This window comes from Athene cunicularia (genome assembly GCF_003259725.1).
Source record: "Athene cunicularia isolate RWA chromosome 1 unlocalized genomic scaffold, athCun1 chr1_part2, whole genome shotgun sequence".
NCBI lineage: Eukaryota > Metazoa > Chordata > Aves > Strigiformes > Strigidae > Athene > Athene cunicularia.
The window spans coordinates 66112694-66129541 of NW_020799092.1; the positions used below are offsets into that span (position 1 = coordinate 66112694).

General features: G+C 38.8%; 1 protein-coding gene across 2 annotated transcripts in view; it reads right to left on the reverse strand.

Moving 5' to 3' along the window:
* Positions 1–5978: 5978 nt before the first annotated feature.
* Positions 5979–16848, reverse strand: part of GRAMD4 (GRAM domain containing 4) — a 53607-nt gene continuing 42737 nt past the window's right edge. The window contains exons 14-19 of one of the 2 annotated variants that reach the window (XM_026868137.1): positions 14977–14994; positions 14285–14432; positions 13722–13815; positions 12565–12649; positions 10842–10910; positions 5979–9897 (exon numbers count right to left, since the gene is read on the reverse strand). In XM_026868137.1, coding sequence (XP_026723938.1) covers positions 9796–9897; positions 10842–10910; positions 12565–12649; positions 13722–13815; positions 14285–14432; positions 14977–14994 — 516 coding nt within the window. In that variant the 3' untranslated portion in view covers positions 5979–9795. The remainder of the gene's footprint in view (positions 9898–10841; positions 10911–12564; positions 12650–13721; positions 13816–14284; positions 14433–14976; positions 14995–16848) is intronic. The other variant, XM_026868138.1, reaches the window with a different exon arrangement.

Consider the following 16848-nt stretch of genomic DNA (forward strand, 5'->3'; position numbering starts at 1 on the left):
GGACATTGAATGACTCGAGCGTGTCCAGAGAAGGGCAATGGAGCTGGTGCAGGGTCTGGAGCACAGGTCTGCTGGGGAGCGGCTGAGGGAACTGGGGGGGTTTAGTCTGGAGAAGAGGAGGCTGAGGGGAGACCTCATCGCCCTCTACAGCTCCCTGAAAGGAGGGTGCAGAGAGCTGGGGATGAGCCTCTTTAATGAAGTAACCAACGACCGGACAAGAGGTAACGGCCTCAAGTTGCACCAGGGAAGGTTTAGGCTGGGTATTAGGAAGCATTTCTTTAGAGAACAGGTTGTTAGGCGTTGGAATGGGCTGCCCAGGGAGGTGGTAGAGTCCCCATCCCTGGAGGTGTTTAAGAGTTGGGTTGACTCAGTGCTGAGGGATATGGTGTAGGTTAACGATTGGACTGGATGATCTTCAAGGTCTTTTCCAACTTGCATGATTCTGTGATTCTGATTAACCAGCTAAAGCAGGCAGGAGCACTCTCAGCCTTGCAGTCTTACGGATTCCAGGTGATAGGAGAGAAGTCTTGCAGCAACAGGAGCGCCCGAGCGGTGTCACCACCTCCCAAGGCACACAGTGGCCCATAGGGCAGCTGGAGACAGCTTTGGGAACAGGCAATCAGCATGGAAAAAGACGACCTACCTTCATGAGGAAGCATCTGCTGTGGACTGAAAGATAAGTTTTTGGCCTGTTTATCAGTGCACACAGGTACATGTCCACAGGAACAGTTGCAGAAAGAAGGTGGTAAAGCTGGAGTGTAACATGATCTAAAACAAAAAAAATCCCTTTTTAAAATTTAAATTTAACAATATCCAGGATCCTTACTCATGATTTTTAGGATGAGAACATATTACTCCAGAGATAATAAGTCTGCTTCTTCTGCATGGGGGCTCTGAGACAGTCACCCACACTTGCCCCCCCAGCTTCCAAAAGGGACAAGCCCAACTCAGCACAGCCCCCAATATGCTCAGACAGAAAGCCCATGACCTCGCCTGGTTGTGCTTCCTGGCTCCCCTCCAACCATCACTGCTCTGATTGCAATAGCCTCCAAAATAGATGAGCAACTGCCACCCCCTCCTCATCTTGTTTTTTTTAGCTCTGGTTGAAGTTTTGAGAGGAGCAGGGTAAAAGTCAGTGCTTGAAGGAATCTGAGTTAGCAGATTAAACATAAGCTCTAACAACAGCGTACCAACTCTTAAGTATTTGCACAATCAGAGTTTGTGCAGAGTTAACTTGTACACGTAGACGTTTTTAGCTCAGTTTCTTTGCCTTATTCTTTAATATTATAAACTCGACCACCCTTTAATATTTATCGATTTATATTCAGACGTTACCTCTGAAGGACATAGCAAAACTGGAAAGGGGAACATAGAGGCAATTGTATATATCAGCTCCATTACGGACACCAAAAACGCACCTGCAGGTGCAGATCCAAGGGCAGCTAAGCCAGCCTGTAACAGCTTTCTGTGCTGGAAAGGGAGATGTACACTGCTCTCATTGCTTTCCAGTCCTCTGCTGGGCTCCTGCCATTTTAGGAAGGTCTGGTGAGCCCTAGTGCTGGCATAAGGTAGGTGGCAGGAGGCAAGGAGCTCTTACTTTGGCATGAAACCACTGTCAGTTTAAAATGTTTGCTTGAGCAGAGGCCAGAGTTTGGGCTTTTTAGGAAGGTGTTTATCCAGTTGGACCTGGAGCCTGGCACACCTGTAGAAGTAGGCATTAAAGGGCTCCTGTCATCCACAACTAACAAGAAAGCTGTATGGTGCATAGTTAAGTCTTCACTAAGCAGTCCAGCTTGTCAGGATTATAAAATGATAAACCTACTCAAATAGTGTGAATAAATCTTAAGCATGAGTTAGTAGAGCAGTAAGTCCAGGTTGTTTGCTGAGGCCCTATATATGGGGGGTTTGGTGTGTTTATTTTCCCTAAAAGTCACAATAATGCAACTGATATTTGCTATACTATGACCTTGCATGAAGAGTACAGTGGTCATATTTGAAAATGGGTGTTAGGGCAATATAATAAATCTACATTCATCACATAAACATTTTTTATACAGTAATTTTTGGTATATTTAAAAGCAGAGTCTCCACATATTTACATGTCTTTGAAGACAGCATCTCCCCTCCTTTTCCAAAAGCCCTTCTGAACTCTGCTCAGCCACAGATGGTGGGGGGAGCACACACAGCCATCACAAGTCCAGTTTTGGATTCAAAGCTACCCACCCCCCCCATCCCATCTGTCCTCCCTTCCAGCAGACACCATTTCAGTCCTGCATCACCCAGACCAAGTCCAGGGCTTAACTCGCCTCTGCTGTGCTTTGTTTTTCTTGGAAAGTGCCCAGAGCCACTCATCTTGCAGAAGGATTTGAGCACCGACACAGCCACCACCACCACTCCATGTGCTATGCAGTCAGGGTAGCTTATTTTGGGAAGTTGTAGAGGTCAAGGCACCAAGAGAAACAGCATGAGGCTCCATCTATGCACAGGAAGATGGCTTTCTGAGGCACCCCACCGCCAGGTGAGCACTGTGAGCAACGATGATGCCCTGTGTAGCTCTGGAAACTTTCCTAGAGCATGTCCACTAACCAACACCATTCACACATTTACTGCAAGTATGCAGAAGAACACAGGGTATTGCAAGGAAAACCTATTTGAATACAGGAAAGCTTTGCATTAATATACTGTACCATACACTCTGAGACTTAAGGAAGGTAAATGCTACTGTTTTTATATATATATATATATATACTCCACAAATGTCCATTTGATCATTTCTTTTTTTGCAAAGAGCTTATTTTGTTCCTGAATGTTTCTCAGACATCATCTCTGCGAATTTATAGACCTGCATGACAGTTTTAAGGATTATTTGGTTTAGAAACAGCTCGTGTGAGTCTTATTCCTTATTCCTGTTGTGTGGCTGGTTAATGTTTCTGGTCAGAGGAGACTTCAAAAAGCAAAAATAACACTGAATATAGTTGATTTACAGACATTATACTAGGAGCACTCTTTCCCAAATACAGATCTGACCTAAAAAAATAGAGAGAGGATTTTCAGAAGGTCTTACTGATTTAGCTGTGAGAGGTTAAAAGTTCAACCCTGTGCTCAAGCATCACATGGAGATGCTTATGCAAATCCTGGCTTTGGTTCAGTCCTTCCCAAACACTGTTTTGCAGCAGGCAGCTATTTCTACATTTATTTCTCAATAGACATGTTTTGTTTGACATAAGCCTGCACCAGTAAGAAAACTGGCTTCGTCAAGAAGTGACTGTCCACTTTGAAGAGCTCGCTCAACGGTTTCAAGCAGCATCATCTCCCTTCAATTGTGCGGGTCATCAGGAGCAAAGACATGACATGTCGGCATGAGAAAACAGAAGCCACTGAGTAATCTAAACCAGCAGAGATAGTAATTTAGCTCCAATTTACAGACAAAGGAAGATGTAACAGGTGTGAGGCAGCTTTAGTGAACTTGTGACATGCTCATCAGGACATGGTCAGTCAGTATTTCTAAATAATCAGGACTGAAAGTATGAGGGTATTTTTGTCAGAGGAAGAAAACTGGAACAAGACAGCAAAAACACCCAGTTAAGAGGAAACAGAGGAAAGCTCTCAATTCAAACCCCAAGTAGTCACAGAGACAGCAAACCAGAAATTTGGGCAATTTAAGAATAGAAAAAAAAGAGCAACTTCTCTTCAGACATAATTCAGCTTGAACCTTCAGCTAGACTGTAAGGCAAAAGCCAGCCACAAATTACTAAATGAAGTGAGGATAAAGAGACATTTCTGGTCTAAGCATGCAAGTGCTAGCAGGATTTTATCCATTCACACGAGATCACCCAGAGATGAAATAAAGAGCAGAGGATAAATAAAAAGGGATGCAGTAGGCCAAATGGGCCAAGTGGTTTTGGAAGAAGGTTTGTATATGCACGAGATAAAGCAAGAAAGAAAACAATGGAAAACAAATACAGAGGATTAGGGGAGGGTGAAGTGTAAGGCAGAAGCTATAAACAAATCTGGTATTTAATAGAAAAGCATAGTGAAAAAGGACGACTGAAGGAAATAATTCTCCAAATGTGACTATTTTCCACAGAAATTGGAAAAGATAGAACTTCAGTGGAGGATGCAAAAGCAGAGATTTTGCCTAATTCACATATCAAATAGGCTGTGAAGCTCACAAGGTATGGAGAAGACACAGCTATTTAAACACAGAAACAGGTATTTACCTTCCCCCCCTCATCTCTGTCTCCCAACCAAATCCAACCTAGTCAAACAGAGCATCAGTTCAGGCTAAACATTTCAAAGATATGTTCACAACAACTACATCCTCGAGGCACTGCATTAAGCCAATAACTTTTAGAACATCCACAGCCCAGTGAAGACACTGTTGCTGCAAGGAACTGTTCCTTTTGCAATGCCAACTTCCCAACATAGAACAGGAACCCCTCACATCTTTAATACTTTTTACTCATGATGTAGGAAAAATATTTGAAGGTCTGAGATGAGCTAATAATTCATGGGTAAAACATTTAGCTTATCCTAAAACTGTCTAAATAGAAATATAGTGAATCCAGGGATTCCAGTAGAACTCAGTTTACTTAAAAGTAACAGCAAAGAACCCCCTCCACTTCTGCAAGTTGAATGCTGTAACTTTACTGTCCTTTACCATTAACCCAGGTACTGTACAAGGCCATGCTTTTACCTGCTCCTATGCATTAAGCCAGTGTGTGCTGGTGATACCCTGTGGACTGCCATCAGCATGCTTCCTTTCCTTGCACAGGCATTAGGGTTACACCAAGAGCACGTAAACAGCTCATTCAATTCAATTCTGTTATTTTCATGTGATACTAAAACAAGTGAGAAAGCAAGTGGCATTTTCAGGATGACCATCCCCTCCTCCCAAGTACCATGCAGTCTACAGCTGAAACGAGACTCCCAGGCTCCACACTCTCCCTTCCATGAGGCTTCAGAGGCAGGCAGGGTTGAATCCAATCTCTGTGAGTACTGCTGGAGATGCAACTTATCTTGTACAAATATTTAATGAAAAATGCATTAAAGTAATAGAAGTGTGAAGTTAAGTATTGTCAGAACACATAAAATACCACCTTAAAAGCACCACTGCATTGCCAGATGCATCGCTGCCATCATGAGAAAACTAAATATCGAAATAAACAGAGCAGCACACATTCAGGACCAGAGGATCTGTCACAGACTGATCTATTTCAGCTGAGCAAAACACAGAGAGGAGTATTGTAGAGGCAAACAAATAGGTCTGGATTAGATGACGGGGCAGCTCACTCCTGGTATTACATCCCTAATGGCAGACAAAGGCCTGTGTACTCAGTGAAAGCCAGCACTGGGCAGCGAGCCTCCCTGGCAGACATCACAGGCAAAGAAGCCCTGCCATTTATCCCCAGCAGCATTACAGGTTGCACAAAAGCATGACCAAAGGCTCAGCAATTCAGTACATGTTGGTGTGACCGCAGATGCTGCAGAACAGCCATATCTGGATGCGAAACGCTTCTGCTGAGCACACCTGCATACCTCTGAGGTGGAAAAGGGCTTATCCTTACTTCCAGTGCTCATCTGCAGCACAGTCTGCGGCTATTTGTTTCACAAAGGAGCTCTGACAGATATGACTTATGAACAACCCGGTGTCACTCGCCCTCCTGCAGCAGCAGCACCTTAGAAATCACTGGTTGCTTTTTCACCCCTTAAATTAACTGTATGATTACAAAGTGACAGATGTACTTACAAAGATCTAACCAAAAATATACATACACACTCCAACACATTAAAAGGATTATTTAAAATAAAAAACATGTTCCTTGGGCTTCAACAGCAGGGAGAAACAAAACTCACCTCCCTCCCTCCCAGTGAAGGCCTTGAGGTGGCTATGAATCTGCCAAAAAGCACTAACTCACCTTGCTCCAAGAAATAAGGTGTAGTTTTGATAGGTAAGTTATTAAAGTTTCTAAAAAGCATTAGCACAAAGCATTTTTAGGTTTATTTAAATAAAAATTATAATTTATACAAGACTTTTTAAACAAACAAGATTTCCTTAAAAAATGTACAGGGCAAATCATTTCATTATTTCAATTCTTCATACAGTATAAGTCTTTTGTCAAACAAAAGTTACACTGATAATGAATTATTTACAACTTCAAAATATAGACTCAAACTTCAGACATAAAAATTTTAACATCCATTATATTTCAATGATTAGTAGAAATTAAACATCTGCGAAATGTACAGAATTCAATAAAAACTACCAGTGTTTTTAATACAAGTTTAAGTAGCCAAAAAAAAGTACATCCTTTCATCTCTTCACGATTGGCTAAAATCTCTTTTCTCTTTGTCTGCAGAAACGAGGGTAGGGTTTTGCTGCTGGAGTCCTGTGTGATGTTGCTACTAATAAATAGCTTGTTTTATTCAATCTTGCCTCACAAAAGCTACAGTGCACAGAAAGGCATGATTTCATATTTCAGCTTTTTTTGCCTTTTGAATTTAAATGGTCACCGATAAAGAATTAAAGCAGTCAGTTTTCATATCCCTTTTTTCTTCTCTTTAAAAGGGACTCAAACTAACTAATGCACTTCTAAAGAAGTTAAATCCAATTACACATGAATGATCCAGCAATGAACCACAGACATCAACAGAATTGCAAATATAAACAGCAAACAGACAGACAGAATGACAAGAAAATCACTTTCTGCTATTAGAAAGTAGCACTTTACATTAAGTGGTACGACTTAGCCTGTTACTGAAGTACAACAGTCTATACTGCAAAACTATGAAGGAAGATTGGACTTTAAGGTGAGAGCTTCAGTGTAATTATACAAGTATATATTTACTCACTGTCCATCCCCTCCTGCTCTCCAAACTTGGGAGGATGTAGCAGAAGGAAAAGCATGAGTAAACACATCAAGGTTACCTTCTAGCTTCTCTGAAGTCACATATGCCACAGGAGCAGTTACGTAGTGGGAACCTGGACAACCCAATGTAAAGTGAACTTTGCAAAATATATACACGTTTGTCAGTTATATTACAACTCTATTTTTTTAAAAAAATCCAGTCTGTTTTCTGTATCTTAGAATGAAACAGTGTTGCATTGCAGTTTGCACTAGGTTTACTGCTTTAAGAATCACTTTTTAAATTCACACTGTTAAAGTGCAGATTAATTTCAAACATCAACATATTTTATATGAAGTTTCTAATTCCTTTGTCCAGAAAAAAAATTTAAGAGCATACTGTACACAAGGCATTCCAGTCTGGGAAAAGGATAACGATTTCTCTTCTCCCTCTCCGAAGCCTAGGTATAGTTAACTGCCCTGGCACCATCAGCATAGGATCTATAGCTTCTCCAGAAACCAGAATCTAGGACAACCCTATATACTAGGGTCAACCAGTGAAGGGTGGGAGGGGGAGGAGGTAATAAGTACAAATCAACTAATTCCCTACTGAAACTGCTGTTATGATCAGAGTGAAGGTATAAATTACACTTGAAAAATGATACAAAAATAAGAAAAAGAGCATGCTCTCTGTAAAAAATATAGTTTTCTGTTTCTTCAAAAAAAAAAAGGATAACCTTAAACATACCCAAGGGATTTTTTTCTTAAGACAAAATGAATGAATCTGATTAAGATTTATATAACATTAAGCGATTTTAATGCCTATTTGTTAGCCACACTTACTATTCAGGGAAGCTTCTAGAAAGGAAAGCCAAATGATAATACAATTACAATTGCAATTACAAAAAGAGATTAATTGATTTTAAAGTAGGCTTGATGAGAAAAATTTAAGATCAAGGATTTTTACTTAAACATAAAACCTGTATGTGTAAAGTGAATAAACCATAAACTGTCAAGCTACAACTGTGTTAGATGGTGGCAAAATGGATTTCCCACCAGCTTCACTTATATCTTAAGTTTTCAGGCCCTGAGTTACACCATACCTAAAGAGGTGTTAGAAAAGCACCCCTTTTTCAGGTCACATAAAGACATATTCAAGTGCTACTCTGAAGGGAGAACTCAAAAATAGCCTTTCAGCCATTACAGGGGATTCTCATGCATTCTTGTTCACATTTCCACTGAGGGCAGAGTTTTACCCCATCAGTGTTTCACTTTACAATACTCAACCAAATCAGAGTATTCAACAGTATTTCTTCATATGAAGTCCATATTAAGTTCTTCATATCATACCTCTTCATGGCTAGACTGAAAAAGGTTTGTACAGTTTGACTGCCACTTTCTTCATTACTGCTGCATTTGTTGAGAGACCTTACTGTACTAAGAGTTAAACACACTTTGGTGTTTGCCTCCCCTCTCCCTTCTTCATTTTACTCCCTTCCCTATAGAGAAAGAAAAATCTTGCTTAAAAAAGAAAAGAAAAAAAAAAAAAGAAGAGACAAAAAAAAATCCATGAAATTAAGTCCCATTTTAACATAAGAATTTGCATCTGCATTGCTGTTTTGGGGGACATTTATATAATGTCTGGAGACATCAATACTACTCAACTCAAAAGACACAGCAAAGGAAAAGACATACTGGAAGGCTTGGCATAACTCCTACTGTGCTTTCATGAAAATGCAAATAAAAATCTAAACCTCTCAGATGGGTGCTATTATATAGAGTATAAAAGCTTTCTAATATTAGAGACAAAGGTCAATATGTGCTTTGCTGCTAGAAAGGTCTGAGAGAGTTTAGAGGAGGAGCACAGCCTTCCTGTTTTACCTGGCAGTTGTGTTTAACTGTTACTAAAAATTAATTCTGGAAGGGGAAAGACAGTCCCTCAAATTATGCTTTGAAAAGGAACTACTGCTTTCAGCTTCTCTATTATAGTGTTATTTTATTATAAGGTAACTCAAGAGAAAAGTCAAATTAAAAAAAAAAAGGTCACATCTTAGTTTAATTATTCCCACCTCCTCCAACACAAAAGCCTGCAAGTCTTTAATACATTAACATACAAAGACCTTGTACATACAACATGTGCAATAGCTGAGCCCTTCTGTGACAATTATCTACAGAAATACAAATATATGATGCCTAACATTTTAGGAACAACATTTTGGTGCCCTCTTTTATAAAAAGTATCTGCCTGCCTTTCTTCCTCTTACTTTGGTTAATTAGGAAAGGAAGATACAGTTATAAACTTTCTCCTCCGATTCACTGTACAAGCAATTTAAATGTCTATGTAGGAAAAACTGAACCTAACCAAACTGTTAAAATATCCTTCTGCAATGCAAGAATTAGCAAGGAGGAGTTAAGTGCAGTTATAAATACTGAAATGCTAAGATGAGAATACTTCCTTGGTGTTGCTGTCAGTTTTAATAAAGAACCTAATTAAAAAGTTTGAGCTGAAGAAAGAGACTTCAGGCTGCTGCAGTCATCATTCTCACATCTTGGGAAAAATAACTAAGATAAAGGGACAAATGTATCCCTAGTGATATCAGCAGAGCTAAAGGGATCAATCTGTTTCACTTTGTTATTTGGTGAGTTCTCCAAGTATCTTCCCAGCTTTTAATGTCAGTAAATAAACATTAAAAGTGCTTAATGTGCAAGGCTAATAGTGATGATAGCACTTTCACTGTTTTGTTTCATTTTGTTTTTTTTTTTCTTTTTTTACAAAAACCTTAAAAACAAACATGAAGGCATATATAAAATACACTTGATTTATGTAACAGATAGAATATAAACCACCAGACAAGAAAAATTATTGCAAAATAGATGAGGATGTTCATTTTTTTTTCACTACCAAGTTGTAAAATAAGAAAATTTCCTTTAGATCTTCTAAGATAAGATACTAGCTCTCGCTGCTTGATGATGCAGAGGTTATTTTTACATATTGGTTGAAAATTGTCTCAAAAGCTTCATCTCTGTGAACCATGGCACCAAACACCAAAGGCTAAATGACAGAAAAAAAGATCATGTCAGTCTGGAAATGAAAAATCTTCTTCTAGGTATAGTTTTGGCCAAATCAATAGGAACAGGAGATGAACTGTATCCAAAGTGCATTAATAAAGCCATAAGAATCTCTCTCTCCACTAAATCCTTGGATCTGTGGCAGAATTTCTAAGACTTTTTTCACTTATCCATCTGCTTCTTAAAACAACTATGGAATAAAATGCAACTGCACAGAGTAGTAGCAACAGAGAATGCTTCAACACTCTTCCCTCTCCATCCACTCAGTGCACGATGATTTCATGATTGACCTCTGCCTTCATTAAAGATTTTTAGAAATCTTTATCAATGCCTCTTTGTTTCATCTCATAGAATATTTATTTAGGTAGATAAACATTTTCAACCTTGTAATTGAGAAGTACTTCTCATTATCAAACAACAAGTAGAAAGCCTGGTACAATAGCTGTCTGACTTGGAGAAAAGTTATTCATAGGTGATTAGTTTAAAACAAGGTTCAGTCATACAGAGAAGCTTAAATCTTTAGCACTGTAAGACTGAAATAGAAAAAACGCATCTGAGGGTCAGGCCACTGCACCCTCCTCACCCACTGATACTCTCAAGCCATCAGCTTTTTGTTTCAGACTGCACTGCACAGCAGCCCCCATGCTCCTGATAAAGGATGCTGGAACAGTCAATGGAGGTAGTGAAATAATGAAGCAAATCTTTCTGAAGTGTTAAATAGTCCAGACGCAGTAGAACAAGATAAATGTTTAAATTAAAATTCTGAAGCCAAATATACTGAATAATAGACAACTGAATTTAAAAACAAACCAACAAACCAACCCACTGGCATAAGGAAAAAATAAGTCTTTATGCTGGTGCTAGCCAGAGAAAGAAGACAAAGACACGAAGTCAAGTATAGCAATGCAGATATAGCCAGCTACTTACTTTTTGTGTAGATGGTGTTGATACAGCAATACCCATCCCTGATCCTGGGAGAACAGAGAGCACTTTATACTAAAAAGAAAAAGAAGAAAAAAAAATAGACCAAAGGTATCTTACATAATGATTAATTGCAAAATGTGCTGAGAAGGTTACATGACTTGTCACTGGTGTATCCTCCCATCCACAACTATAAGACGTCTATTAAAAACAAGAAGAGGCCAGATGCTGTTCTTTGACCCCAGAGTCACTGGGTAAAGTGAGAACCTGCCTCTCCTCTTCCTCCCACGCGTGGTGGCAGCACCCAGCCTGCCTGCTGGAACCAGCCCCAAACCAAGCACTCCGGAACCGCTGCGGTGTGCGAGAGCTGGCTCAGCCGCAGCGCCAGGGGCCACACTGGCAGCTGCATGGTGCATCCTGTGTGTATATACATACCTGACAGTGTGCTTGTGGGTATCACCTACAGGTTTCCCTAGATGTAACATTCAACCACTGTTTAAAGGAGCAGCAAGCAGATGAGAAAAAAGCTTATTTTTTCAAAATTAAATAGACAAACAGGGTATGTATAGGCTCTTTTAATTTTGTTGGTTTGGTTTGTTTTTTCAAAGAAAGTCTGTAATGCTAAGAAGGAATACAGTGGCTGAATTGGGGAATATTCCCAAGGGGGAAGAGACCCCAAGACTGGTCTTTTGTTTCCCACCCTCAAATAAAACCAGGCAGAATACATTTTTATGCTTGGCTGCATGATCCTTGTCTCCTCTTCATTAAAAAAACTACACAGATGCAAAAGGATCTTTATGACAGTAAAAACCTAACAAACAACAATCCAGCATTAATTCAAGTATGATGTTTAAAATCTATCAACATGAATTATTAATCTGAATAGCAATGTTCAAGTTATGTGTAAGTTGTCTGCTTTATAGATGTGATATAAATAGAAGGGACTTATTTGAAAATCTGGAGGTACTTAAGCAGTAAACGCTGGGATGAGGTGTTTCTTTGCACAGCATGACTGAGTCTGTGGCACTCACAGCCACAACATGAGCAGTAAGCAGCCGTGTCTGTGTTTAAAGAGTAGGACAAGTTCAGAGAGGGTAACAAAGTAACATTAAACACAATACAGTGATGCAAGGCACCTATAAAGCCATTGGTGACTGCAGGCTAATAAAACTCAACCAGAGGAAGGATTCCATTGTACTTGTCATGCTTCCAACCATCCTCCTCTTGACTCTGTTAGTAATGGGATCCCAACTAGATGAAACTCCAGTCTGATCCAGTTTGGCTATTCTAATGATCTACCTCTCTCCACTGACAATAATCACTCATACTTCTGAGGCATGTGCTTTTAAGATGGTGCCATCTACTGATATCAACACCCAAACTGAAGTTAGTACTACACAACTCCTGTTAACAATAAATCTTAAAGCCTGCACAGCTCTAGTCAGTACAGGAGTTGAGAAACAACACAACCTTAATTTTAAAATAATTCAGGAGCATAAGGGTTTACTAAACTACTTTGGTTTTATGTTCACATTTGAGTTTGCTTGTGCTGAGCCCAAATGGATAAACAAGTAGTTTTGGGCAATATTCTTCATGAAATAATTACATTTTACTTATAAAAATTAACAATGGTATGCTTTTTCAAAATAACATAAGAAAAAAGGCAAGTTAGGACTACCTGAACAGAAAACCAGCTTTGTTACCTATTTGAAACACAAACTAGACATACCTTCTGAATATCTGTTATATCCGTTAGCTTTATAACTTTATTTCTTTTAGATGAGCCGGATTTGGAGCTTTCAAAGCACAAGTAACTAAAGACAAGGAAAGAAAATTCTCATTTTGATACAGTATTCTAAAACAAAGCTCTCAATATCCCTCCTTTCACTTCTAGTTTGAAACCTCATAGGTTAAAATCAGCTTCAAAAAAAAAAAGAAAAAGGTACACAATACACAATTCAGTTATTGTTTGTAATTTAGAGCAAACATTCATAAATTCTATCAACTGGCTAACATGTTTGAAAGCCCAGAACATACGGTATGCACACACGCACACAAAAACCCCTTGTATTTATATTACTTCACTGAATGTTTAAACGTGACAAGCATTTTAAAGACACAGGAAGCACATATATCCTTAAACAGCTGAAATACCTAATCTCAAAAGGCTTATAAATCTTTTACCATCCTAAAAGAAGATTAATGGAAAACGCTGAGTTTGGTTTCATGTTATTGTGATGCAGACAAAAGCTCAGATTTCTAAACGCTGAAGAGTGTTCTCCATCATTAGGTGATGCTGCATACAGATGAGCTTTATTTCCATTCATTACACTCCAAAGGAATTTCAGTGCAAGACCCAAACACTAGTGACTATAGTTATTCAGCCCTGGAAGGCTGGCGGTTAAGTAAGGATTAAAAAAAAATATAATGATCAAGTACTAGTTTTGAAACCAAGGCTTGAATTTCTATTTTCTTTTTGTTGACCATTGTTTCAAGGAAGCTATACATTCAATTTGCTTTAAAAAAAGAAACTAAGAGTATTTGTCAATCAAGGATCACAACTCTCCAAATACACTTAGCTTTTAGTTTTCTTTTTTAGTATAGTTAGTATGTTAGACACATCAAGAACTGCAGCTACCAACACCTGACTATACAGAGCTACCCTCCATTCTTATGCAAGCCTTTCCAAGCCAGAATCACATTTGTTAAGCATTACTACTTCCCAGATTCAGCTCTCCTTCTCCTATGGCACTTTCTTGAGGTTTTAAAGCACCATGAAAAAGCATTTTTGTTTCAAAACACCATTAAAGGATTACTTTTAGATTTAAATTTTTCAAAGTCTGTTGCATTTTCCTCCTAAGAAATGTGAGGAGTGCAGTGACTCACTTTTCTGTGACATAAAGAACTCCATTCCTGATGTAGTCTGTCGGCATCTTCCTATCTCTGTTAATCAAGCAACAGCGCCAGCCATTTTCACACACTGAAAAAGTCATAACAAAAAATTTTACTTTAAGACAGACAGACACAGGCGTTGCACCCAACAATTTCCTTATAAACCAACGGAAAACACTGAAAATTCAAACTTCAGATACCTAAAACTAGAAGTCTTTATAAAGGAAAGCCTAAATAAGGTGTTCTTAGACATCATAACATCTGTTTTAACACTTCTTTTTTTTTTTAAATCCAAAACACCTCACCGACACAATTATTCCCTTTAACTTGACTATTCCATTTGCATTAACACAAAAGGCATACTAGGCTGTGCGTTCTTTCAAAGAACTGCAAGGATGTGGCATGAAGACACTGTCTTCTGTTCATCCTAATTTAAAGTGAGTCTTTTTAGCCAAAAGCTTATACCTGTACATTGTACAGAAAGGGAATTCAACTTTAAAATATCCTTGACTTTTCAGAAAATACTCTACTAATGAAGCCTTCCTCTTGTGAAATACCTGCCAAAGGACGCTCATTTTCTGACAGGTTAAAAACTTCATGGAAATTCCCCCTCTTGGTGGTATGAAAACGACTTGTGTCTTCATCTTTGCTTATTCCAGTTGGGGCACTTGAGCCCACGTAACTTCTGGATGCTGCTGTTTGAAGCTGCAGAAAAATAAATACAATTCCAAAACTTAAACAGCAACATTTAAGATGTGCTTTTAAAGAGAACTTGGCTAACTACTCTTCCTAAAATAAAAAGTCTGTAATGCAGTAATTTTCATTAATTACTTCAGTAAAGTTAACTCTGGACTACCGCACTACACTACTGCTAAAAGTCTAATGTGCAATCTCAACATAACCTTTGAAAGTGTTGCTCTTTGATGGACACCCTTTGCTATGGTGAAAGCACACGGTGCTAAATGCATCTGTCTTAAAATACAACTTTTCTACAGTAAATAGTATATCAGATTAGATACAGCTAAGTCACTGCACACAGATTCAATTATTATACTAGTAGAACTACTAGCAGTTAATATCAGTACTTGGCTTGTCTTCCAAAGACAGACCAAACACAAAATATTACTGCACAAAATAAGTTTAGAAACAAAAAAGAGCAAACAAAGAAAAAGCCACGCAAAACTGCATAAGCTCATTATGAATACAAATGCTGAAATTGAAAGGAAGTTTTGCACGCTAGGATCCATACCTTTTCATGCCCTGACAGCTAGCAGGAAAAGAAATAAACAGCACAAATGTGACAGTGACAAAAGAAAAAAAGTGAAGTCTATTTAGCAGTATAATACACAGAATAAAACATGAACTGAGTGACACTGCAAGATCTTGCTCACAAACCAAGACTACACACAATTGAATGCAATTTAAAAAAGAAGTTATCAGTGGTTAGAGCACACCAATTTATTCACGCTGCATTAAAGCCGTTGATCTTTGCTTTGAAGTTGCACTAAATTTTGAGAGTGTTGACGTGTGAAATAAAAACAGACTGGTTGTCAGCATCCTTGGGAGTGGGGAAAAGGGTAGCATGGAGTTCTCAAAACCAAAGTATTTGAGTAAAATCTACTTTTAAACAGAGCTCCTGAACCACTGGAGACTGCCCTAGCAAACAAGCCTTGCTTCTGGAAGGACAGCAGACAGTTTCTTCTGGAACATCTGCATTTCCTTTTTCATCTTGGTGAGGCACCACATGATTACAAAGGCTGGCTTTTGTCATCAAAGCATTTACAGCTCCGTTCTTAGCCCTACCATACACATGCAGTTAAACAACTGGCAAACTGACAACATGAAAGCTCAGGACTAAGCCTTTCTGTAAAGGCCCGATGCTGCTGGAGGCCAATTTTTTTTTTTTTTTTTTTTTGCACATAGGTTGGCAGCACTCAACACTTCACAGGATTTAGCAATAACAAAAGAAATCCAAAGCAAATGAAAAAATGTGCACTGCATTTGCTGACTAGAAACCAGACTGACAAAACAGGCACAGCAGAGAGTATTTACCATCCAGCTTTTAGGGTAACTGTAATAGAATGATGCCTCAGGGGAAAAGAATAAAGAAAGTTGACATGGAAAGCAAACGGTTGATAACTGCACTACTGCTCCAGTTATTGCCCTTCTGCATTGCCCTTAGCAATGACTGAGCCCCTGGAACCAAGGAAAATATTCGCTTCTCCAACACTGTGTGCAAGTAAAGATCAGATCAATTTTTTGAAGGCTTTCTTGGACAAGTTACTTGGGTCCATAGGCATGTAACCAGGTGATGTTCCATGGCCCAAAACAGTAAAAAGGTCGGGGCAAGATGTCTAATGTTTTTTGCACTGGAATGAGGATTACTCCCGCACTCTGCTACCCCACTTCCTACCTACACATAATAAAAAGAGATTAAGAAAAGGTGTTTAAACTTTAGTACCACATCCCACCCAGTGACTGAAGATGTGAGAAAGTTCTGCCCTTACTTCTAGTGCTTCCTAACACAGGCAAATGTTTTATCTACCCTTAAAAGCAGCAGCCAATTTATCCATAACTGCCCAGGCTTGAGACAACCTATGGTCGATTATTAAAAGCAAAGCATTAGCATCCAATATGGATAAGTCTTAAATCTAACTGGAAGTGATTGGATTTGGAATGCTGAAAGAGTCCTGACTGTCTAAAAATGTCACCAACAACCTAGAGGTAGGAATATCTGGAGGTATTCCTTTTCATTTGATCTGTCATCAGCTCTTGACATACAACCTTTACCCATCAGACACTGTTGTAAGGATTGTTCTCTAAGAACACAGGGTCGGAGTGGTGGTATAGGCAATGAATATTGCATTGTGTCTAGGTTTACAGTGTCTTGTATGCTATTTAATGCTAGGAAGACAAAGCAAATACACATATGCTGGCACTACATGCTTCTCACCTCTGCCTTTTCTATAAAAGAAATGAAAAACCTATCTGCTTTTTACCTTTTTTGTACAATAAACTATTTTTTATAATATAAGGTTGCCAGAAATCTCTCAAGGAGTAAGAAAGTTTGTCTAAAATTACTGAGAATAAGTTAATGTTTTCAAAGACATTTGGAAGCAGA